We start from the raw sequence: 25,901 nt of genomic DNA, 5'->3' as shown, positions 1-25,901 counted from the left end.
TACCTCAACATTTTGGAATTTCTCCTTCCCTGCATTCCTGGTCATGGGGATGTGGAGCATGCTCTCTCTCTCCCCCACCCGACATCCCCCAGGGGGGAAACTGTTTCCTTGAATTGGCTCCAAACTTATTTGGCACTCGATTGCTAAAATTGCTGACATCTGGTCAGTGTTATGCTTTAAACGTCATGAGGTTGGCCATAAAAAGCAGCCCCCTTTTAGGTCTCTTTATCCAAAAAAGCAGCCCCCAGCATCAACTGGCTGGAATGGGATTGGTGGGGGGGGGGATGCAGAAGAACTGCCGCCTATAGGAACTTAGCCTCTTGTGCAGCCGAAAGCCCGTGGCTTCTGGAATCACTGGCTTTGCAGGGAAATCCCTTCCTGGAGTTGTTCAAAATTTTGTTTATTCCCTTTCTTCCTCTGCTTCCGAAAAGCTATGGCACGGTTCAGGTGACTAGGGCGGAATTTACGTCGGGGGGGACGGGACGGGACGTTTTTGTAAAAACCCAACAATTCTGGTGGTTTCCTGAAGAAAAGCTCAACAAAAAAGGGGTGTCCTGTTGAAATATGGCAACCCTACAGGTGACCAGTCATTGGCCCTTGTTAAGTTGACTATTTGGACAGGAGGCTCTTGTTTCATGGGTCCAAGGGACTCGTCTGGAAAACCCAATACTCATAAAAACTCTGGCCAATGCCATACTGGAGTCTCCCACCTTCCAAGCTTGAGCTAGGAATAGTTGTAGATGGAGTTGGTTTCTTGGAGTTGGCTGCAGTCAGAGATGGAGGAGACAAAGGTGATAGCCATTTCCAAGATGCATCTGGCTTGTTTGCATGATGGAGTCAAAGATCACAACACCTTTCCAAGATGCATGCATCATATCTGTACACCATCTGTGCAGGCAAGAAGAATCAAGGGGAGAGATAGTTGCTCTGATTAGGGAGAAGGGTTAGGGATCATGGGAGTTGTAGGCCAAAACATCTGGAGGGCCGCAGTTTGGGGATGCCTGACATAGATTAACATTTTATATTTTATCTCTACTAGTCTCAGTTTGCATTTCTTTCTGAAGCTGTGTGAGAGACAGTGCCACAGAGAATTGGGCTTGGCTATTCTACTTCCTTTGGAGTTGGCCTGTGACCACGTTCACTTTTTTGGATTAAGAGACCCAAAAGGTATCCTACAGCCTATAGCTGTAGGAGTCACACAGGCTTGCTGATTTGAAACATTATTTGATCTGAGGTTCTGCAGATATTGTTCCTCTTGCTCTAGAGACTGTGAAACAACAGAGCCCTATGGCAAGGCTTTCGATCAAGATGAATTTATAATCTGAGCAGAAGAAATAGCTAGAGCAAGGAGAAAATGGGCTGCAGGAAGCTGCCACTGTGGTATGACCAAAAGGTATGGTGGCATCTTAAAAGAATAAGAAGTTCATTTTGACCTAAGCTTTTATGGGCCAGTGCCCACTTCATCAGCTGAAGTGGCACAGCAAATGATTGAATTAACAGTCCTCAAGTATGTGCCCAAACTACCAGGATGTTGGTTGCCCTGCCTGCATCTTTTCTCCATGGAGGCAATTTCTGAAACAAGAAGCAGGAGTGATTGCAAGCTGAAGTGTTGGGTTGCATTGTCTCCATTTCTCTGCACTGTGTCATTCAGCCACTAGATGTCTCAGTAAATTGCATTGAGTTCCCTGTAAAAAAAGCTCTTCCCAAAAATTAAAAATACTGTAACAGTCTGGATTATTTGCTTCTTCTGAAGAATCCCAGAAGTTGCTTGTAACGTCTTAATTTGCACATTCTAGATAGAGTCAAATAGATACAGTGTTGGTCAAGAATTGGGGAGACTGGAGTTTAAATCCTTACTCTGCTATGCAATGACACTGGTTTATCCCTGTCTCTCAGGTTAACCTACCTCACAGGGTTGTTGTGAGGATAAAATAGGGAGGGAAAGAGTCTTGTCTGCCACTCTAATCACTTTGGAGGAAGTGTAATGGATAGTAATTTTATCTCAGTATTTCCTCAGAATCCTGCCTCTTTCACAGTTAGGCTGCATCTAGGAGCCAGTTACTTACAAGCAAAGGTAACAAGGGCCTCAGCATATCAGACTTACAAAGGGACCTCTCACTAGAACAACAGTGCCATTCAAGGCTTCTTTTTTTCCAAAGGCCACATTTCCAGAGGAGCAGCCATATTAGTCTGTTGCAACAAGAAACAAGTCTCATGGCATCTTAAAGGCTAACACATGTATTTTGGCATAAGCACTCATGGACTCCATCAGATGTTATCCTCAGCTGGCAAGGATACATATATGTATGGGTACAGAGGGAATAAACTATACAGTGAGATGAAAATTAAATGGGGAAAATTCTACTCTGACAATTACATGAAGCTTAAATGAAAGCGAAATAAGCACTTGCCTGGTTTAAAACATGACTTGATCTGAGTGACCATTTGCAGCAGCAGTAATTAATGGCAATACAAGCATCCTAGAATTGCTAATCAAAATCTTTATTGGGATAGGCAACCATCGTTTCTATTCAGGCTGGAAGTGGCAGAACTGAATGTCCTGATAAGTTGCAATACAGCAGTTTCATGCTGGTAAAGGTAAAGGGGCCCCTGACCATCAGGTCCAGTCGTGTCCGACTCTGGGGTTGCGGTGCTCATCTCCTCTATAGGCCGTATGACCCTTTTAAAGTTTTAAAGTTTAAGGCCCTGGGAGGTTGAAATGTTCTCCCACTGGTTTCCACATATTGTCCTTTGTGATATCAGATTTGTGTCCATTTATCCTTTCATAGAGACTGAATGCAGAAGAGCATTGCTGACAGATGGTACACGTATTGTGTTGGTAGATGAGCAGGTGAACGGATCCTTGATGTTCTGACTGATGTTACTAGCTCTCAAAATAGTTGTGAGACAGTTGGCATCTGGGTTTGCTTCAGGCCCCTGTGTTTGTGTCTTTTGGGGGTAGTCTGTTGCTGAAGTAACTCTTCGATACATCCTGTTTTTATAGCATATTCATTGTGATTTGTTCTCATGATGCGAACCTGCTATCAATACTATTTGTGCTGGAAAGAGATGAGAATGCTACAACTAAAGCTCTACAGTGGGGTAGCCAGAAGAGTGCTTTTAGATGTTGTTGGACTACAAGTACTATAATCCCTGGCAGGGACTGATGGGAATTGGAGTTCAACAACATCAGGAGGGCACTATGTTACCCACCCCTACTCTCCATTGAGAGGTTTGCACAGGTTAATAAACTGTGTATTTATTGTGCTATAAAGTGACTGGGCTGAGAGGTCCTAAATCACTGATAGTTCCTTGAATGGGTTTGCTTAGTAAAATCAGCAAGTGGAGATTGTGTGCTCTTCAGTTTGCTTCTCACCGGAACTCCCTGTTGCCTCATATACAAGTAGTGCATACATAGTTTTTAAAGAGGCCGCTACTGAGATATGGAGATGAGTATCTCATTTCCTTGTAAATACTGCCATGCTTAATGGGGTAGATCAGCAATTCCTTGGTGTGATGTCATCACCCCTGGGGTGCCAAGGTAAAAGCTGCCTTTGAAGCCCACTAAAGTGTATGTGTATGTTGAGTTAAGGATTAGTACACTTGATCTATTTGAAACTACAAGGGGGGGGATTATGGCTGAGCAGAACCTTGGCAATGAGAAGGATTAAGGGGCAGAAGGGTGGGGAAAGAGAGATCACTAGGCAAATGCTAGTATAAACAGGTAATGGAGCAGACCCTCAGCTGCATAAACATACAGGCAGAGCGTGACCCAACAGAGGGAATATTGTTCCTCCTATAGCCCTCTTAAAATGTGCAGAACCCTTGGGCTTGAGGAATGTGGTCTAATTTATGGGCCTGCAGAGGGAGTATCCCTCATCCTGTAAATTGTGTTACAATCCCCTACTTTTCTAGGAATACGTTCCTGTGTATACTTATCATTAGGATGAAAGTTTTATGGAGGTACAGAAATGTTGCGTTTCTGAACAGGGTTTCTGAATGCATTGCTCCCTCTTATAGTAAGCAATTCCCTGAATTTTGTTGTAGGAGAAATTTCTACAATTAACTCAGGAGCTGAAGGATATGCAGTTTGATAGGTGCACCAGTTCGTTTCTCCCTTCTCTTCCTCCCTCACATGAATGTGTGCATTCATAAAACACTGCCCAAAAGAAAAAGTGGTGATGGGGACTGTACATATGAACTCATCATAGTTATTTTTGTGTGGGATTTGATGGCTAGATTTGCTCATGCACATTGGTAAAAACGCACATGAAATGAATGTTCTTTTCCCCGTGTTGTAAACTGCCTTGAGCATGGTTTTAACTATGGAAAGGTGGCATACAAATAAAATTATGTATGTATATCCTGTCTGAAAGCCTGGACAGCTGCTGCCAAGTCAGTGTTGACATTATTGGCCTTGCTGGATCAATAGCCTGACTCAGTATAAAGCAGGTGGCGCTGTGGTCTAAACCACTGAGCCTCTTGGGCTTGCCGATCGAAAGGTCGGTGGTTCGAATCCCCGCGACGGGGTGAGCTCCCGTTGCTCGGTCCCAGCTCCTGCCCACCTAGCAGTTTGAAAGCACGTCAAAGTGCAAGTAGATAAATAGGTACCGCTGTGGTGGGAAGGTAAACAGCGTTTCCATGCACTGCTGTGGTTTTGCCAGAAGCGGCTTAGTCATGCTGGCCACATGACCCAGAAAAACTGCCTGCAGACAAATGTCGGCTCCCTCGGCCAGTAAAGCGAGATCAATGCCACAACCCCAGAGTCGTTTGCGACCGGACTGTCAGGGGTCCTTTACCTTTACCTTTACCAATATAAAGCAGCTTCCTATATTCCTGTGAGAAGTCAGCTCATGGACAAGAGCAGACATCCCCAAACTTCGGCCCTCCAGATGTTTTGGACTACAATTCCCATCTTCTCCGACCACTGGTCCTTTTAGCTAGGGATCATGGGAGTTGTAGGCCAAAACATCTGGAGGGCCGCAGTTTGGGGATGCCTGGACAAGAGGCTGCCTATGGCTTTTGAGTGAAACCTCCCCTTCCTCAGCTGCTTTTATTCCTACCCAGCCCTCCAGCTGCAAAAAACTTTTAGAGCTCTGACTGTGACTCTTGGGCTGCAACAGGCAGAGATGCAGGGGGCAGGGGCAGAAAGAGAGAGAGGTGTTTCCAGCACTGCAGGGCATGGTCTTTTGCTCTGTTTCTGGCAAATATACCATGAAAAAAAGACTTCCATAGTGTGCCCTCAAAGTACATTTATCCAGGAGATTATGCTACCAAGGAAAATTCAGCTCTGTAGCTAGAAGGAAAAATTGATGATTTTTTTTTTTAAAAAGGGAGGGGATCACAGTGGAATGCCCTGCCACTTCAGACACTAAGAGCTGCCCACGCATCTGGCAGCTTTCCAGTCTGTTGTTTTAATGCTACAAAGCAGGAAGAAATATATAGTTTCCCGACTGGGGAAATGACAGCTGGTTCTTGTACAGAGTGCAAGGCCAGTGCTGTCACACACACCCTGCTGCAGATGTGCAGGATTGCCTTATTTCACTGATTGATCCATATGATTAACTGGTTGCACTTTTTTCAACGGGAGCTTTGACCTCATCGAAAGGACATCGTTTGATGTAAATAATATAACGACCCCCACCAAACCTATAAAGTTTTTGCTCCTAATTACCTCTTGCAGGCTTTTACTTCCCAGCAAGCCAGCAAGAGCTTCAGTTTGTCCCCAGTTTCAATCAAGATCAGCTATTCTCTGTTAGGATCTGCATCAGTAGGTGGCACTCTCTCATCTGATCACATTAAAGTTGGATTTACTAAATGCACAGTTCCTTCCTTTTTGAAACGGATAATAGCGAAGGAAGCGTGTATGCTTTTATTGGCTGGGGTTGATTCTGTTGGTGCAATTTTGGTCGGCTAAAGTTCTATGTAGGCACTGTCCTTTGTTCAAAAAAACTGGAGAAGCTCTTGTGATTGCTGGGCTATATGCTGGTTTAAGTCCTGTAGTGGTCATTTTAGCTTTAGAGCATGGTTAGCCGTGGTGGTGACACCTATACAAACTCACACTGTGTTTGGTTCATCATTCTTAGTAATTCACAGGCACCTTTCCGGTAAGTAAGCTGCTGCTGTTAGTTTTGGTGCTGTAATACAAATCTGGGTTTGTGAGACGGTTCTCTTCCTCCTGCCCATATGGCTCCAGAAGCCAGTGTTTAATGTCTAATCTATTAACCTGGAAGTGAGAATTCAACAGCAGCAATTTGTTTCAAAAGTTTTGCTGCTCCACCCTGTGTAGCTTTCCTCCTGGATGTTTAGCTTCAAGGACCAGAGGGAGGGGGAGAGGGAGAGGGAGAGAGAAGCTTGAATGAGCATTTAAAAGGAGGTTGAAGATGCTTCTTGCATTGGTCTGCATCCATCTGCCACTAGAGATTTGTTTCTTCCCAGATTCCAGGGTGGAAAGAGCATGGGAAGAGGCGAACTCTGCCCCATGCATTCCCCTTCTGGGACCATCAGGGATGCTCACGTGTTTGAGGATTTGCAAAGGTCAGTGAAACAAATGCATTCTGTTTTCATGGCTCATGTAATGAAGAACTATGAAGGGTGTTGGCTCGCTCTGAATCCAAAGTGCAAACACATTTTTCTTCCCCTTCCCCATCTCCTCCACTTTTACGTATATTGTACCAGGGCCACAAATTCAAACAAAGGACAACATATACAACAAAGAATCTAGTGGCGTTTCTTCCTATCATTGCATCTATATAACTTGCAGTCCAACTGTCTGTCTTTATCTAAGGAAGTCAGTGTTCTGTATTGGTTGCGTAGATAGCTATCATGACTGTTGAGCATGCTGACTGGGGCTGATGGCAGTTGTGTTTCAACAATATATGGAAGACACTACATGGGCTAGTTAAACGTTAAGAGTTTTGTACTAGGACTAGGGAGATCCAATTTCAGGTTCCAACTCAGCCATGAAGCTCACCAGGTGATCTTGGATAAGTCAGTATCTCTCAGCTTAACCTACCTCAAAAGGTTGTTGTGAGGATAAAATTAAGAGTTGTCTCACATGGACCAATCTTGCTTGAGGGGTGTCTACCACAGAACAATAAAGACCCTTTACATGTAAAAAATACACTACTGTATTCCTAACTATAGGACCAGCAATTAAAAACAGGCAATGCATATCCAAATTGAAACAACACTGAGTAATCTAATTTATTGTGCATTTATTAACTTCTGTTTTACAGAATACAAGTCTGCTTCTGTATTGTGCAGCAGTTGCATGGCAGCCTTTGGTCATATACAGAAAAAAACCCTTGCCTCATAAGTCAGACTCTAGGTGAAAAAAGTAAATAAAATAAAATAAAATAAAGTAGCAGACAGAAATAATTATCGTAGCACAACAAACAACAACCAAACCTATAAGAAAGCAAACAATATAAATTTTAGCAGCACAGCAAGAAGACGAAGAACAATAGTAACTGACTTGTAAGCATTGTGGCAAGATCCCATCCTGGTTATGTAATACCTATTGATAGCCAAGAGCGGCCACTTATATAAACTGCTGCAAAGGGAAAAATGGAAAAAAATAAATATTAAATGACCTGCAGTCATTCAGAAACAGCTCTTCCTTGAAACAGAAAGCTCAAGGTTGCCAATGCTCTTTTTTTAGCTTGCAGGATCTACATACAGACAATGTGATAATATAGCACTGGAAAATTTTGAGGCCCTTTGTTAGTGGAAATTAATGTGAATAGCATCAAATTCCTGCTGGGGACTCTGGGATGTGCAGTCCCAGCCCCCTTCTTGGCATAATAAGACATTCTGCTCTGAGCACCTGCAATTGCCACTTCTTCCTTTCTCTCCTCGGGTAAGTTTCACGGGTCCCTAGGAGGGCAAGGAATAGGGAAGATGGTTGAGGTGGTGGCAGTGGGTACTTGTGTATTTGACTCCTCATGAGGCCCCTACACTTTATACAAACCTTTTCTTTGTGTGTAGCCATCCTGTTTTCCCATTCTATACCTCTCCTTCACTGATTGCATCCAGACTATAGTTTATCACGATGAGAAGGAGCCTAGATGAACAGGACTTGCACATTCTCCTGTCCTCTAGCATGGACATGAGAAGGAGATTGGAAGCTTTGTTAATTGTACTTTACCTTTATGTCCAACTGTGCTTAATCCTTGCTATGGTTTGTTAAAACAAGCAAGCTTCATAAACCATGGTTTTAAATTAGCTTGTTTTTAAACAAACCAGAGTAACTAACCATGGTCTGCCAGGTTCAAATTTTTAAAAAGCAGTGAGTTAATGAAACCCCCCAGAAACAATTTCTTCCAAACTCTTTTTTTTGCAGCTGTGCTGGAAGACCAATGTGGAGAAAGTTCACAGGCCCTAGGCTTGCCAAGGTTCATTCCTATTTTAACAAACCATGGTTTATCATGATGTGCAAACCTAGCCACTGCATTTTACTTACAATCTATTGCTTATGTTTTGGGTGAGAATGTTGTGATCCTTGAGGGGACAGTAGATATTTTAGTGTTCCCTACAAATACTATGGATCCTAGTATTTCACTATTGACTGTTATTCTCGGATCCCTATCCTACACTTCACTCTGTCCGTTTGCAGTGACAGAGTATCTGTTAGGTTACTGAGCCACAAGCAACTTGTTATTGCAAACTAGTTTTTCCCTTCTTCAGAAATCTAAGTTAATGGCCATGTGTACATTATTAAACAGGCTGTTGGACAGCAGCCAGAGGAGTCTGGGAGCCAAGACTTGGTTCAGCCTGAACATTGTGTTCTCAGGACAGTTGCTCAGGGGATCTGGGCAAACCTGGGCAAACCCGAGAGCAGGAGGAGAGTGAGGAGCAACTTAGGGTTTTCCTCCTGGCATGACCTGTGTCTGTGCCTCTTCTTAACTTGATGGTATTAAGAGTATTTGTGCTGCCTTTCTATCACCTTCCAGTACAGACACACCCACTCTCTTGTTCTTGGGAATCTAAAACATGTGGGTTTTTTTAAAAAAAAATACAGCAAGGTATCCAGGGAATGTTCTATCTTTTAACTCAGAGAGCAAGGCTGGAGCCTGTTTCCCCCCCACCGCTTTGGAAACTTACTTAGAACACCTTCATCTTGTGGCAGCTCACATTAAGAACAGCAAGTAGATGGCAGGCACACTGTTTACCTCTGCACTTTGTCTCTGCAGGGTTCCTACAACCAGTTTGATTTTTAATTAATTTGTATTCTGGTGGGAGAACTCTCTTCCACTCATTGGGATGCATATTTACCCAGATTTTGAAGACTTGAAGGCATACCTCTCACTTCCAACTTCCTTTCTCCTCTCTATTTTGCACAGGCAGAATATGGCATCAGTAGTACTGGCATCCAAGAAGATCCTGTATTAGAATTACACAAAAGTGTGGTTGGGATATACTTCATCTGATGATGGGGAAAGGGGCCTAATAATTTCCCAACATCGCATGAGTTGCTGTAACAATACCATTTACCTTAAGCAGTGGGCGGCTTTGCCAGCTGCCATAGCAGCTGCAGCAATGGCTCCTGAGCTCGGCCTCCAGATGGATAGTTTAGATTTAGCCAGCCTGCCAAACTGGGCCAATGGCAGGTGGGCTCAGGGCAGGCTCACTCGAGGGGGGGGCAGGGGGTGGACCTGACTGGGTCCACTGAGGACTCTACGCAGGTCCACTCCCCAGAAGCAGTCAGGCTGGTTGATATCGGTTGTAATCCAATGCCTTTACCAAACCTCTTGCATTTGTCATCAAGAAAGCTTTGGCCTGATTTGAACCATATAAGGTTGTCACAAGTGGTCTTTGGTCAGTGGTGGCCTGCAGGGCAGTGGGCAACATGGCACCTGGACATGCAAAGAAGTGCTATAAATGACTCCATCCTCAGGTCCTTGCCTAAATTCTCAGGACTTGTGACATCTCTCGGTGGTAGCTTTACCCTATAGAATTTTTCCTCCACTGGGTTTCTTTGTTTCCTGCATCAAGTAGCCAGGGCTTCTTCCACCAGGAGCAAGAGTGGAAACCTCCTATGCTTCTAGAGATCTGGTCTAGAGATTTTAACATTTCACTGCACTCAGGAATGTAGGGTGAATGGGACTGCTTCTGCTGCAGAGGGATTCCTTATGGGGAGCAGTAGCACCGCTTCAGTAACTGCTCTGTTCTCACATTGGCCAACCAGATGTTCATGGGAAGCCAGAAAGCAGAACCTGAGCACAACAGCACTCCCCTGCCCTGTGATTCCCAGTCACTTGAATTCCCAGCACAGTTCCTCAGTCAATGGACATAGAACACAACCATCATGGCAAACGGTAACCTTGTTCACCATGAATTTGTCGAATCCTCTTTTAAACCCATTCCAAGTTGGTGGCTGTCACTGCCTCTCTGACCCAGGACTTTTCCACATGGACCACGAGTAACTCCCTTTCCCCTTCCCTCCCCCCACTGAGAGCTAAGCAAGGCCTATTCCATATGGAAGCCGGAGTAGTCAGAGAGGTTATCTCCATTTGACAGTTTATGGGAATCCAGCTTGCTGCCCCCCAGTCTCCTGCTCTTGCTACAGCTTTTCAGAAAAGCCCCGCCTCTAACTCTAGTCATTCATTTGCCGCCCACTCACTCTATAGACATATTATTTGGCTTGGTTCTCGAGAAATGGCTGGGAACAGGAAGTAGGTTTTGTGTCACACTGTCTGGATCAGAGGCGATGCTTTCCTCCTACGAGGCTAGGGAGAGATGCTTCTGGGATGTGTCATTGCTTTCCAGCTATGAGGGCAACTTTGGAACACCTGCCTTTAGCAGCTTGGGGCTACAGTCGCTGCTCATGAATGCTGCTCATGAAAGGAAGAAGAAAAGCAATTGTCTTCTATTCCCTAGTCTGATGTGAGGAGATCTTCCTTTCCTTCTTGCTAGTATCAAAACATGCCCAGTATTAGCCTAGTGAGTGGAAGCAGGCAGGCAGATCTTTCAGCTGCCTGAATTATCCTCCCTTTGGCCAGAATGAGTTTAGAGCATCCCCCACAAAGTTTCACACAAAACTAATTTGCCATTTTAGCAGTACACTAGGGGCAGTATCCAGGGGATGTGGGTGGCGCTGTGGTCTAAACCACTAAGCCTATTGGGCTTGCCAATTAGAAGGTCGGCAGTTCGAATCCCCGCGACGGGGTGAGCTCCTGTTGCTTGGTCCCAGCTCCTGCCAACCTAGCAGTTCGAAAGCATGCCAAAAAGTGCAAGTAGATAAATAGGTACCGCTCTGGCGGGAAGGTAAACAGTGTTTCTGTGCGCTGCTCTGGTTTTGGTGTTCCATTGCGCCAGAAGTGGCTTAGTCATGCTGGCCACATGACCGAGAAAAACTGTCTGTGGCCAAATGCCAGCAACCCCAGAGTCACCTGCGACTGGACTTAACTGTCAAGGGTCCTTTACTTTTTAGGGGCAGTATCCAATGAACACATTCCTTCAGCGCAATGATTTATGCTTGTGCAACAGAACTTCACCCCTCTCTTCACTGTGTGTGCCTGCCCTGCATCTTCCCCAGATCTGCTCTGGAGGGTTGGGGAAACCCCTAGAACAGATTTAGTGGGTGGGTGGGGAGTTCCATTGCTCAAGTGTAAATCCTTGTGCTGATGGGATGTGTTAGCTGAATACCACACTAGGAGCCTCTCCAGACTTGTGTTTTTTTGCAGGAGAATTCAGCACTTTGCCATTGATGCAATACTAGTGCATTAGTGCTGAATTTACACTGGGCTGTCCACACATCATCTCAGTTTATTAGTTGTTCTGTGATGCTTCCCCAACGTTAGTCATTACATCATTGCTATATGGAAGGGCCCTCTTGCACTACAGTGCAATAAAAGTGGACCACCGCCCCAGGCATTTAATAATAATAATAATAATAATAATAATTTATTATTTATACCCTGCCCATCTGGCTGGGTTTCCCCAGCCACTCTGGGTGGCTTCCAACAGAAACATTAAAATACACTAATTTCCTAAACATTAAAAGCCTCCCTAAACAATCAATTATGGGATTGATTGGAAATGGAGCAGTATGTCTGCCCCAAAACATTTCCAGGCTCGAACATTATGGAAAGCAGTATTGCATATAACTGTCCTCATGCTTTCATGAGTAGAGATTATGATGGCTGCACAATAAAAAGGTTGTCTGGAGGAGATCTAGGATAAAAATTGGAAAAATAAGGGGTGGAGGTGCCATATGGTGTGGAGATTTCCTCCTGTATTTCACTATATATAAGCAGCGCCTTTGGTTCCTCTTCTTTCTGTGTTCACCTGCAGATTTTGTGGTGATGAGGTGTACTTAGTCAACTCCTTCAAGCCCTGACAAAATGCCCTGTGTTGATATGCCCTTAGGAAGCCAGGGAAAGCTTGAACTTATTTTGTATTTGCATTTTTGTCTGCCTCTCACATAATTTTAAATGAAGTTAGCATTCTCAAGATTCCAACAAGATTGCAGGATACACAAGAGGAGACCGAGGTGCCTTCTAGCCACTGGCCCTCAAGAGATGCATATCAAGTGGGTGTAGCCAGTGCTAAAAGTTTAAAATGTCTGGGCAATTAAAAAGGGGGGATTCTGCAGCCTGCATATATAATGCAAATTAAGCAGATACATACTTAGCATAACTCCGCTCATGGAGAAGTAGGTGCTACTTGAACTTGTCCCTTAGCTACATCACTTTGTGCATTTTCTCTGCACAAATCTTCCCCTACAGAGTTACTATCAGACATTGTTAACGAAACCCAGCTGTAACTATGCATGTGGGAATGATAGTGTTCCTGAAAATTACCTTTTTTGTTCATGAATTTGGGGCTTTGTTGTGCTGTGTGTTTGTATTGTTTGAGGATCAAGCAATGCATCACATCGTTTTTCAGTAGGAAGCTTTGGTACAGTCATACCTTGACTTGAATGGGTTACTTCCGGGTTTTGGCTCTCGCGCATGCGCAGAAACACAAAATAACGCTTTGCACATGCGCAGAATTGCAGAATCACAACACGTGCGTGCGCAGATGCGACGCTGTGAGTTGTGAACGTGCCTCCTGCATGGATCATGTTCACAACCCGAACACCCACTGTACTCAATATTTCCCAGGATTTCTGCGCGCTTTTTTTGAGCCATAAATTTTTAATGGTTCCCCAATGAAATGCAGTTCACAGAGCCTGGAAAGAAGCTGTTGGAATCTCAGGAATGTTGTTGCCGCTTGGAAAAATGGAGTGTGTGCCTGTCCCTGGACACTCACTTCCTTTTTACTCACTTCATTAGTGGCAAGTAAAGCTAGCACAATTCAGAGCATCATGCAAGACTTCTCCATGCAGCAGCCCCAGAGAGTGAAGCAGCACCTGTCTAAAACTGGGAAGCACTGTGGGATGTCGCAAAAGGGAATAGCTTTCATTGTAAGGAAAGGGGTGAGGGGTGGATCACAGCAGGTTTCTAATCAGTAGTGTCATCTCAAGCTGAATTTGACAAGTGATTCTGATGGATTATGTAAAGTGTCTTTGTCAGCTGATCCAGGGTGTGCATTATCCTGCTGGTCCTGTAAGCCAGTTGGCCTGACAGCTATCCATTAGTTTCAGGATAGTAAGGGTTCAGCTTAGACCTGATGGAATGCATAATGAGCAATATAGCAGCTGCTCTGTTCAGGAATGGGTTGATTTATTGAGCATACCCACCTTCATGTAAGGCAGTTATTTGGGTGCAGAAGCATAACCTTCAATAAAATCCTGGTCTAATATCAGCAGCAGCAGCACACACATATGTAGTCACAAAATTTCTGGAAGCCACAGGAGGGAAGAGTGCTCTTGTGCTCAAATACTGCTTGCTGGTGTCCCGCGAACATCTGGTCAGCCACTGAGAACAGGGTGATGGATTAGATGGGCCTTTGGCCTGATCCAGTGTGAGCCAGTGTGGTGTGGTGGTTAAGAGCGGTAGACTCGTAATCTGGGGAACCGGGTTCGCGTCTCCGCTCCTCCACATGCAGCTGCTGGGTGACCTTGGGCTAGTCACACTTCTCTGAAGTCTCTCAGCCCCACTCAACTTACAGAGTGTTTGTTGCGGGGGAGGAAGGGAAAGGAGAATGTTAGCTGCTTTGAGACTCCTTCGGGTAGTGATAAAGCGGGATATCAATTCCAAACTCTTCTTCTTCCTCTTCTTCTTCTGATGTTCTTATATATTTGTAGTTACATGTCATTGAACTATGAAATGTTCAATGTTGAAAGTGTTTGGGTGTTTCTTTTTTTTCCTTTTTAATAAGATACCTTCAATGGTGTGAAGGTAATTACGGAATGAATGATTGACCCTGGCCACACCCATACACTTTGTTTCTTTTCCTATGTTGTTCAGCCTTCACACAGGATTGACACAGAATTCCCAGATTTGTTACTTCTGGAGCTGGTCAGAAATCTAGCACACAATCTCGAAGTAAGGTAGTCTTGCTCTGATCAGTGATCCAGACACAGAGCAGCAACTTCCACTTTAGGTTTATTGTGGCATGGCTGTGCACAACTGGTTTCTGTTTAAATGAACTTTAATGCAATTTCCATAGTATAATTAGAGAGTCACTGTAAAATAAGTAGTAGAGAACTTAATCCATATAGAGCACATGAGCTTCTACCACATGCTTCAGATGTACACTATTCTGTTGCAGGATAAAATAAATTCTGTGCCACATTTTTTTTAACGGGATAAGTTCATAATGCCCTTTGGTGTTGCCATCCTTTTCATGTGTAGGATGAAGAGTGCTTGTAAAAAGCCACTCTGAGATGGAAGTACATGGCTGCGTTTTCATTTCAGTTGGCAATACCCTTGTATGGCTTTGCATGGCTTTTGGGTTGACATTTACAGTGGTTGCAAATTGTATCATTCCTTTGCTGTGTACTTTCAGCAGCAGCTTCACTAAACTTTCTTTCAACTCTTTTGCCAACTGGCAGAAAGAGTCAGAGGGATGCAGTCTGAGTCAGCAAGCTCTGCCTGTCTGTGGCTATCTAAACTAGAAGCCTTAACTTGGTAACTTTCACAGGGCTATGGCAACACAGATGAGCATTGCGTATCATCTGAAAGGTCTCAGTTGGTTCATGAACCTTGATCTAGTCAGAAATCAGAGCTTGGAATAGGCAGATATGGAAAAAGTATAATCCAGTCTTGGAAGAAAGCATTTATGTTTTTTCTGTCACACCAGGAGTGGCCAATCTGGTGCCCTCCAGATGTTGTTGGACTACAACTCCCAGCATCCCTGACTATTGGGCCATGTTGGATGGGGCTGATCAGAGCTGATTGGAGGGAACCAGATTGGTTACCTGCACATCTCACTATCTGCCAGTTTTAGCTGTGGATAGGAAGACACCTTGAATGACAAAGAAGCAAATGAGAAACATAAATTGAAGAGCTGTACACTTGAAAAAAAATGGCGGGAGGAATGTTGACTCATATTGAATGCTGTTGGAAGTTCATTCAGCTTGTGTTTATGGCTGAAGAGTGGGGTACAAATGCTTTAAATAAATAAATATTACTTTTGCTTAAAGATAAAGGTAAAGGGACCCCTGACCATTAGGTCCAGTCGTGACCGACTCTGGGGTTGCACACTCATCTCGCATTATTGGCCGAGGGAGCCGGCATATAGCTTCCAGGTCATGTGGCCAGCATGACAAAGCCACTTCTGGCAAACCAGAGCAGCACATGGAAATGCCGTTTACCTTCCTGCTGGAGCGGTTCCTATTTATCTACTTGCATTTTGACGTGCTTTTGAACTGCTAGGTTGGCAGGAGCTGGGACTGAGCAATGGGAGTTCACCCCGTCACAGGGATTCGAACCGCCGACCTTCTGATCAGCAAGCCCCAGGCTCAGTGGTTTAACCACAGCGCCACCTGGGTCCCATTACTTTTGCTAGAGCAAAATAAAACCAGTCCCACCCAGGCAAGAGGAATAAGCCATCCCTGCATCTGACCATTCTTTGCAATCCAGACTACTGTTAGACATATCTAGGGAATAAATGTATTCCAGAAAGATGTATCAGGTATCTATCTATTAAGTGCATGGAAAAAAGATTAGGTGGGAAGGCAGGGTACTGTATTTGCAAAATTCAGGTGAATTGTTGGGAGTTTTGGTAAACGGAACATACCTAAATGAAGCTCTTAAATGTAAAAATGGGGGGGGAGTCATATGGGAAACAATTCAGTGGTATGGGAAAGAAGATGCAAGCAGTGAACACAGAGCAGCATCTTTGGTCATGTAGAATGAAGAATTTATGGAAAAACGTGTAGAGAAAGAGGAAAAGACAAATACGTAAAAAAGAGCAAGACTGGAAGATTAAATCAAACCCAAACCCAGAAGATCCGTTTTAGCATGATTAAGTTTGAGAAAATGGGTATTCATTCTATGAGAGATGGCAGAGTAGGCCAGAATATAAAATTGGGGCAAGAGATGAGTTGAAAAATTAAAGTAGCAAACAGTTGTAGGTCATCATTCTTAAGGTGGTGTTGAACACAAATGAATAGATAATGTAAAAAGAAGGGGGCCTAATACTGATCTCTCAAGAACTCCTGTAAAGGGGAAAAACTGAAAAAAATGAACAATTGGAAAACTCCTTAAAAGAGTGATGAGAAAGTTATTGTTGAAATCATGAGAAAACAATGTCTGGAAAATGTAAGATAGAAAGGAGAAACTTAATCAGAGACTGTATTGGAGATGGGCCCAACACTAGATGTGCAGAATATTAACTCTTAGATTTTGCTGAAAGGAAATACGTAATTGGCAATATGGGTTAGAAAAGAGCAAAATCAGATTGAAGAGGATCTATAAGAGAAAGTGAAAGAGAGGAAAGTAGCAAAACAATCTTAGGCATGCCTATTCATAAGTAAGCCACAGAATAAGATAATCAATAAGATAAGATAAGAACAAAGGAAGAAAAGACTTCTTAAAAAAGGCCCAGAAGGGCAGAATTAAAGGAAGAACCGGAAGACAGAAACATGGCAAATGTAGAATAGGACCTAGAGGGAAAGTTCAAAAGGGTAATAGAATTTTAAATGGGAACTTGCTCAAGAGGATTAGTATTAGCATGGATTTAAATGGAAACAAATCAGGTAAGTTAGAGAAAAAGAAGCAAAGGAATCAGCATCTTAATGATATGGAAGAAATGGTAGAAAAGAAGCAATGCAGAAGATGTTCAGAATGAAGGGCGGATAGAAAAAAGTCTTGTCCAAAGAAAATTCACTAAAAGCTTGTGGACAAAAGAAAGAAGAGCATGGGTGACAGGCTGAGGAAGTAAAGTTTACAAAAAGGAAAGAGTAGGGGATGAGGAATGTATATAAGAAGAAAATTTTAATTGCTTAGCTTAGGACAGAGCTGAAGAAAACAAAAAACTGGAATGAAAGTATTCAGGAGAAGAATGATCTTTACGCCAAAGACCTTCAGTGGAATAAAGGATAGAAATAATGAACACTTGGAGTAAACAGGATGACAGAGGAAAAAGAAAGCATGATCAACACAACAGAGCAAAACAGACAAGTGAGAAAGGAAGTACAGAGGTAAGTGATGATGTTGCAGAGTGTGCGAAGGAAGCAGATGAAAGCAGATAGAGATAAACAGAAGTTATTGGGATCATGTGACTGATGGTCAAAAGAGAGCATGAGACAGAGGAGGAATGCAAAGGAGAATATTGAGGAATAAAATAAATAAATAAATAAATGGTGATCTAATGAGTTCATCAAGAGAACAACAAGAAGAAACAACAAGACCATGAATATTATCAGCTGCGTGAGCAGGGCCTTTTTCCCCCAGCTGGAATTTGCCAGAACTCAGTTCCAGCACATCTCAGGTGGGCACCATTGCCATTATAGGAGAACAAGGAAGGTGCTCATGGTGACTTCCAGCACCTCTTGTTAAAGAAAAATAGCACTGTGTATGAGCGAGGAGGGAAAGGAAAGAGTTCCAGAAGATATGAGGATGTCTGCTCAACTGCCCACAGGAGGGCGAGGCACTAAGGGGGGGGGAGAGAAGAGGAAAAAAAACCAGGTCAAAGATTGACTCATCAAGGATTGAGCATCACCTCCCCAGATGACCTGTTTATTGAGCACCTAATTTGGTTGCACAATCCCTATCTGGATGTTAGATTATTATTGAGCATTCAGTCTGATTTGCTAGTGGGGTGTTTATACATCTTCCTGTTATTCAGTCACCCCAGACATTTTGATGCATTTTCCCATAACTTTGCAAATGGCAAAAAAATAAAAAGATAAAAATCGGATTCTTATTTAAAAGTGGGTTTGTTGTCCTGGGGCAACAAAGCCCTTTCATCCGCCTTAACCGGAAACCTAAGGTTCTAATATGTGCTTGTATCCCTCCTGCATAATAGTGACAGTCTGGAGGAACCACAGTCCTTTTTTGGAAACTGTGTTTCCAAAACACAGTACTGTATCCCTGCTTGATACTCTCTCCATTCCTGCTTTTGTGGTCCAAGAGAGGTAGCAGAATGAGGAGATACATTGAGGCACTGGTTGATTGCAGCTGGATAGGTTAGTCACTATTCAATCGCCTTCTCTGGCCAATGATGCAAGGGGAAGTGTAGTACCCACCCACCAGGTTTTTCCATAAGGAAATGCACTGCTCTCTACAGTGGAAGATTTCAAACATCAGTCCATACATCGTATAAATAATATAAAAGGTTCCCATTGCCAGCAGTCAGGTGGACACTTTGCATACTGAAGAAATCAATTCATGAACAGCACAGGCACCACCTTTCAGTTCAGCCACACTTCTGTGCAAAAGCAGGGAAGGGGTGGGCACAGCTGAAGCTGCCTGAGCACAGGCAGGGAGAACTGTGGAAGAGCAGGTGACAAGGGAAGGACCTGGGGATATCCATTCATTTGGCGATTAGTGTCTTGGAAGAACACGGCTTGAGACTTTCTGGCTTTCTCCATCCCCGAGAGCTCATCCTGGTATGTCACCTCTCCTTCTCTAAAAAGTATTCCATGGTGGCCAGACACTCTGCAAGGTCGCAGCATTGTTCAGGCTCCGCTTCCAAGCTTCCATCTTCGGCAAGCTCGCACGGCCGAGTCCAGGAACGGCAGCGAATCCCTTCAGACTTACTTGGTTTGCAAATGTTCCCCTCTCTTTCTTCTTTTGTTTGAGACATTTGGCGGCTCCAGCTTTTTAGAAGCAGCCATCCCTGAGACAAATGCCCCTAATGTGCAAGCCACAACTGGATCCAGATGTGCAATAAAGTTGCAGCGTAGGGATGGGAAGAGGGGGAGGCACCCGGAAAGCTTGACTCATCAAGGGCCGACTGTGTTTTGGGAGGTATAGGCTTCTGGCCAGGGAGGTGTATGAGCGGGGGGGATCGTAATACATGCAGTGCGACTCCTCTTGAGCTGATGGAAATTTTAAAAAAGGCTCAGAGAATAATTAATCCCAGAAGTAAGGGAGGGGCCAGTTCCTGTGCTGTCTTCCAAGGAACTGCCCTTAAAGGAACTGTCCAGCTGCCCAAATGTTTGGGCAGTTTAAAAGGAGCTCAGTGGAACCTTCCCGCTGCCTGGATTTTTGTTGATGTTGCATTTGTACCTGGTGAATGCTAGCATCTGCCATGAGTAAGTGAATGTAAAATGTCAATTCCTCTGTGTCTCACGTGGGATCCTGCAAGAGTGGGGGTAATTAGGAGAGAAAGGATGGGCTAATAGAAGGGCAGGGCTGTGGGTATTCCATACTTGCTTAATAGGCACTGTGGAGCCTGGTCCAGAAATTTCTCTTACAGACGTCGGTCTCGATACTCCCACAGAATCAGAAGTAAAATGTAGCCTTTGTGCACAAGTCTGTCTATTCTGAGCACATCTTTCATCTCCCTGTTGGGCATTTTCCTGTTCAAAAACACCCCTCTCCAGCCGATTCCATTCCATTCCACAACCAAGGTTGTGTGTGGTCCTCTAGGTGTTACTGGACTGTAACACCCATAATCTCTAACCATTGACCATGGCTGGGCTGATGGGAGCTGGGGGGCCATAAGTCCCCCCCCACCCCGCAACTGCTAGAATATTGGGGGTGGGTGAAGAAGCAGCTTGGGAGAACAGGGTTCAAATCCCCACTCAGCATGAATCTCAAAGGGTGACCCTGGGCCAGCCACTGTCTCTCAGCCTGACCAACCTCACAGGGCTGTTGTGAGGATGAAATGAGAAGGGGAAAATTATGTTTGCTTCCTCAAGCTCCTTGGAAGAAAGATGGGAATATAAATAGAAATAAATAAATAAATAAATAAATGTGGAATCAGAAAAATGGCTGGTGAAGTTTGCATGTAACATGTAAGTTTATGTCCTTGAGTCAGAGAAATGCAGTTTTTGTATTCCTCTTTTTCAGCCTTACAGCACAATTCTATGCATAGCTATTCAGAAAAGTTCCATTGGATTCAATTATAGTAAGTGAGTATAGGCCTACAGGCTTAGACTTGGCCTTACTCTGCACACATTCTCAATTGCTGTTCTCCCCATTGTCAGGGAATAGCCAAAACCTAAACCAGTAATTACGGGTTAAGGCGGAGGGGGGGGTCATGGCCTGTCCCTCATCTTCTGTGTATGATCTGACATGGACAGCTAGGTAAACAAAACTGGGAAATGGTGAGCCGTCTTCTCTAAACATTCCGTGAGCCTCCTTGTGCTGGTTGTAAAAGGATTAATGGGAGCAGGGCTCTTTGCTGAACACATTTTATGACGCGGTATTCCGTGTATGTAAGAGCAATTGCATTCTGTGGGACTTCAGAACTTTAGGAAGTGACTGCTCTCTAGCATTCTATAGAAATTGAATTGTCTGGGGGAAGGGCCAGAGCTCAGTGGGAGAGAATCCGCTTTGCATGCAGAAGGTTCCAGGTTCAACCTCTGGCTTGGGGAAATTCCTTGTTTGAAACTCTGGAGAGCTACTTCCAGCCAATGTAGATAATATTGAGCTGGATGGACTAGCGGTCTAACTCTGTTCCTATGTTATCTGAGAACAGATCACACTTGCAAAGACGATGGGCTGTCTGGGCTATTTATATGGGGTATCTTTGGGTTGTCTACAAATGCAGCAGCCTGAAGCGGCCAGATCCTGAGATAGTAGTGCCACCCCAGAGTATAAGTCAGGGAGTCCTCTAATTAAAAATGTTTCCCCATATTAAAATCCCTGTAGGGGAAAAAAAGCTAGTTTATCAGGGATAAAAATTATAGCTCAACCCATTTCCTGCTGTGTTAGTTTCCTTCTTGCAAGAAATCTTTAAGCACAGGTGGACATTAACAAATGTGATCCTCCCATTTGCAGTCTATAAAGTGGTCAGTGGAGGCTGACCCACTAGGGACAATGGAGCACTGCCTCACCAACCTTAGTCTGCCCTCAGCCACCCCCCAGCTGCCTGATTTCTTACCTACAACCAGTCCAGAGCATGACACTGGCTGTCAGCTCCTTCCTCCTTAGCCTCATGATTGTCCTTGTAGAACTTGGAAGGTGGGAGGATGGGGTCAAAACTAGAATGAATTGGCTCTGGCGCCACCTACTGTTGGTCTCCCTGCCTTCTGCCCTACCAGTCCCAAAGGGAGCAAGCCAACACTGAAAGCGATGCAATCGATTCTCTCACCTCAGAACTCTGTCCCCTCCTGCCCGCCTTAGTGGACTGTGCTTGTGGGCCAGGCCAGCATGAGTTCTGTGGAGAGGTCATTTTCGAAGATGGAGCATGAGGTATAACTTTCCCGAGAAAGCCCCCAGGACACCTCTGCTCAACTCTGCTCTCCATAAGAATGGCATGGCAGACATGCCACATTTTCCAGCTTTGTGTCTGGACAGGCTGATAAGACTCAGACGGGCAGCCCGTTTGCATAAGGAATTTGCAAATGTTTTATTTCACCCCCCCTCCAAGAAACAATCAATTCTCTCCCCACCCCTTGGACTCCCACTCTGATTCTTCATATGGGCTAGCTTATGAATGCCATGCCCTTTAAAGCCGAAGGAGGGAAAAAGAGCCCCGCACAGCTAGTGGTGTTGTTTTTGGGCGTGTGTGATGTTGTACTTGGACAGTGATGCATTGACGGGTGGGGTGGGGGGGAAGAGAGGCTGTGCTAATAAGGTGGAGATTGGGAAGGAAAATCCCTTTCGAGTCTGAAAGCTTTTTCCTCTCTGCTTAATCACACTGCACACCCTGCTCTCCCAAGCTCACCACCCCAGAAAGCCCCAGACAAACAGGTCTGCCTCCCCTTTCACCGATGTCTGAAATCAAGACCTTGGCTCCTCTCCATCTTCAACAGAATACTGTGTAACTTCTTCCTCCTCTCTGCCAGCTTTGACTAACATCATCTGCACTGGCTAACTTTTGCGCAAACAATTGCTGCTTCTCGCTTCACTATGGCAGAAGGAGAAGCTCACTAAGGTGAGGCCAAGAGTTTCCTGTCCCTTGGATGTAGTAACCATCTTGGAGGTGCAATTTGAGATAGAACAGCACAGCGAGATGGATTTTGGAAGCGTAATGAACCAGGTACTGTTTATCTGTCTCTCTCTCTCTCCCCCCCCCACCCCAATTTAATAGGGAAGTTGGGAAAAGTGTCATTTGGAAATCAGAAGAACTGCTTGAAAGTGAGTGAAGAAATGTATTTAGTTTAATCACAAAAATTCTAGAGGCTAGAAGTATACAGGGATTATAAAATGAGTTGCAAAATGGTGACAGCTAAAAAAAAACAGCTGGGCATTTGGGGAAAGCATTAAACATCTGAAGAAAGTTAGGAATATGCTGTTGAAGGATTATGTGCTGTACTGTTCTTCTGTTCCCATAGTGATCTCTTTTCAGTTCAGTGTGCTTCTGTGTTCTCTCCTTTTTATTGGGATAGGCGTATTACTCCTTCAGTATGTAAAGGAGATGGTCTGTCATTCTGCACCCATAACCCTGCTAGCACCACTGTTAGCTGGCATAAAGGAATATACTGTAGCAGGCAGGTTTGATGGGGCAGTTTTGGATCCAGCACTGTGAAAGTGAGGAGGAGAATGCAGAGCTGAAGGTGGGTGCCTGCACATAAACTCTGCCCCTTCTACCTGTTGGCTCATCAGCTTGGTAAGGACTATGGGGCAAATAATTGGAAGGAGCATATGAGGCATTTGCAGGCAGCAATCAGAAGAAAGTGCCAAAGTTAGATTTCAAAAGGGTGAAGTTCTTTTATATCGGAAGGGGATGTGTAAAGCAAAATTCAGATTTGACCACTTTCCTAAATCCCCAGCATAGAGAAATGTACACACATCACTTGCCAAGTCTGATTAACTTTACCATCAGAGCAGAAGTGATCCTTATCATTGATTGTTCATTATGCGCAATTGTAGAATTTTTTTTTTGGTAGCATGTTCATATATTTAGTAAGTGTCAGTGGTAGAATCAATGTGTCACAAGAACCTGAAGGTAACATTAGTTTTGATTTTTAGTAGCATTTGTAAAGAGCTAAAGTTGTCACAGCTGAAAGTCAGAGCCAGCAGCAGGTCCAGATTTTTTACTGAAGAATTCCTCAAAGCACATGGATTCAAACTTGCTCATAATTTCAGCTCTGGTTTGTGTTCCTTGCTTTAAATCTTAACTGAAGCTCTTCATTTAACTAGGCTGCAGGGATCCACTTTCCAATACATATTTGCAATCTTTTTGTAAAGCTCTCCCAATCCACCCTCTATCCAGAGAGCAGTAACTCCAGCCTTTAACACCAATGTCTACACTCTGTGAGGGTTTTGCTAGGAAAGAGATGGGATAATTCTGACCGTTTTCCAGACTGGGGTGTCCGTGGCTGGCACCGTCACTTTCTGCCTTCGATGTCAGGTCCTGCAGTAATTGTTCTTCTGGTTAATGAATGCCAGCAAAACTTGGTGGCATGAAATTCAAGACCACAAGTTGCAGAAATCCAGAATTCTTCTCCATCTCCTCAGCATGGCAAGTATCCGTGCTGTACCCCAGATGCTCTGATTTTTCTTAGGAGAGTTATCAAGAGAGGCTTGACAGTCCAAGAGAAAGCTAGGCTAACGCGATGGTATGTCTGGCTTGATTTAACACTCTGAGCAGAGCTTTCAGCACAGATGGATTTAGGCTTGGTCCGCGAGCTGTTCTTTGAAAAAGGAAACAGCCCTTGCAAGCCTGGAAATGGATGCGTCATTCTACAAAAAAAGCAAAACAAAGGCCACTGTCGGAAGCTTCTCATGACCGGCCGGAGGCTACAGAAATCAACAAGCTCCAGGCCGTCTGTGCAGAGTACATGTTAGAGAGAGAAAAGCTTAGGAGTAACTGCATGTTGTGACATGAATCTTGGGCATATTGCAGAGCATTCTAGGTTGCAGGGGGAGGAATCCCTCACCCAACAGAGGTTAGCCAAGGGGTCATTTGTCTCAGGCAGAAGGACTCACTAATACAGGCTGGTATGCAGGTATGTGGTGAGATGTTCAATGTTTATCCACTAAATCAACATCAGTCACTACAACCTCTGAGCCCAGGCACAATGATAAAGACAAGAGCACCAAACATTATTTGGAAAAAAGTTCAGTTACAGTCAAACGATGGGCACATTTCAGAAAAGGGTAAGCACACTAAAATCCTTCTGAGATAGATGGGCTTTTAAGTTCTGATCTGTGTGGTTTATGTTGCATTAATGTCAATTAAACAGAAACATTTCAAGCTTTGCTTGGAGTGATTCCTGTGCGTTCAGCAACAGAGTTCAGTATACCACATCCTTCAATATTTGATGGACATTTTCTTTGTATTATGGCCCCAATTCAGATTTAGTCAGGTCCAGGGTGGAGATGTGCACTCTCTGTCCACATAAAGAGACAATTCCGTATGGAAATTTTTTGCAAGGTTTTATATTTTTGGTTAAACTTGTGTGGGTTTTTTTTTTTTGGAGAAGGAAGTTGCATTGGGGAGAGCCATGATAACAGTTCACCTCTGTTTTGGAAACAGGTGGCTAGTCCCCTTCTTGTGTGTCTCAGTCTCAAATCACTAAAATTGTAAAATTCCTGTGAACACAAGCTAGGATTTTTAGATTTGCTTCTTCAGTGAAGACAAATTTTCCATCATATTGTCCAAACAGGTACTGTTTGCAGGTGACTGGGTACCCACATTTAGGCAACCCTCCCAAAAAAACACCCATGCACGTTAGCTTACCAGTGCACATATAGTAATTGAGAAATGAAGCTATAGTTGAAAGGACAGGACCTGTGTAAGGTAAAGGTAAAGGAACCCTGGACGGTTAAGTCCAGTCAAAGGTGACTATGGGGTATGGTGCTCATTTCCCTTTTCAGGCCGAGGGAGCCAGTGTTTGTCCACAGCTTTCTGGGTCATTATCAAATCACTGCTGGCACACAGAGGACCATGACGATTGCCAGAGCGCACAGAAACACTGTTTACTGTTCCACTGCAGCAGTACCTAGTTATCTACTTGCGCTGGTATGCTTTTGAACTGCTAGGTTGGCAGAAGCTGGGACAGAGCAATGGGAGCTCACCCCATCACTGCCGGCCTTCCAATTAGCAAGCCCAAGAAACTCATTGGTTTAGACCACAGCGCTCCCAGCACCTTTCCCCCAAATCATTGTAGATGTGTTCATGAAGCCAATCTTCCTGCATAGGAGGAATGCTGTGAGACAGCTATGTGGTTTTAACCCATGTTTGGACTTCACTGTGTTTCTAGGGTGGGTTGAAAAGCAGAAAGCTTCAGCAAAACACTTAACAAAGGGCTAGAGTTCTTTAAAACAAATCTGCCTTGGCAATTAAAGCAGTGTGCTTGAGGCATTGTTTTGTGGAAGGGTGTAACATTAATGAGACTTCCTGGGGCTGGGTGAACTCTTTGGGAAGTGTTTTTATTTTCTGCTTGTTTGGACTGACTTCACTTGGCTATCTGCTCAGACCATCCTATGCTTCCCATTAGCCAC

General features: G+C 44.2%; 1 protein-coding gene and 1 long non-coding RNA gene across 33 annotated transcripts in view; one reads left to right on the top strand and one right to left on the bottom strand.

The window, feature by feature from the left end:
• Positions 1-25,901, top strand: part of TNS1 (tensin 1) — a 310,381-nt gene that overhangs the window by 130,072 nt on the left and 154,408 nt on the right. For 6 of the 32 annotated variants that reach the window (XM_060278417.2, XM_088662845.1, XM_060278413.2 and 3 more), the window contains exon 1: positions 22,109-22,491. The exons of 23 other annotated variants lie outside the window; for them this stretch is intronic. In XM_060278417.2, coding sequence (XP_060134400.1) covers positions 22,465-22,491 — 27 coding nt within the window. In that variant the 5' untranslated portion in view covers positions 22,109-22,464. Of the gene's footprint in view, positions 1-6,438; positions 6,538-22,108; positions 22,492-25,901 lie in introns of those variants that run through there. 3 more of the 32 variants (XM_088662830.1, XM_088662786.1, XM_088662802.1) reach the window with 2 other exon arrangements.
• Positions 757-24,049, bottom strand: LOC132592617 (uncharacterized). Its single transcript, XR_009558112.2, has 3 exons — positions 23,748-24,049; positions 9,277-9,384; positions 757-888 (listed from the first exon to the last, which is right to left on the bottom strand). It is a non-coding gene; the product is annotated as an uncharacterized LOC132592617 (long non-coding RNA).

The sequence above is a fragment of the Zootoca vivipara genome, chromosome 1 (genome assembly GCF_965207765.1).
Source record: "Zootoca vivipara chromosome 1, rZooViv2.hap1.1, whole genome shotgun sequence".
In the NCBI taxonomy this organism is placed as follows: Eukaryota; Metazoa; Chordata; class Lepidosauria; order Squamata; family Lacertidae; genus Zootoca; species Zootoca vivipara.
Note: the sequence above shows the minus strand (reverse complement) of the source record. Positions and strands in the feature narration are given on the sequence as shown.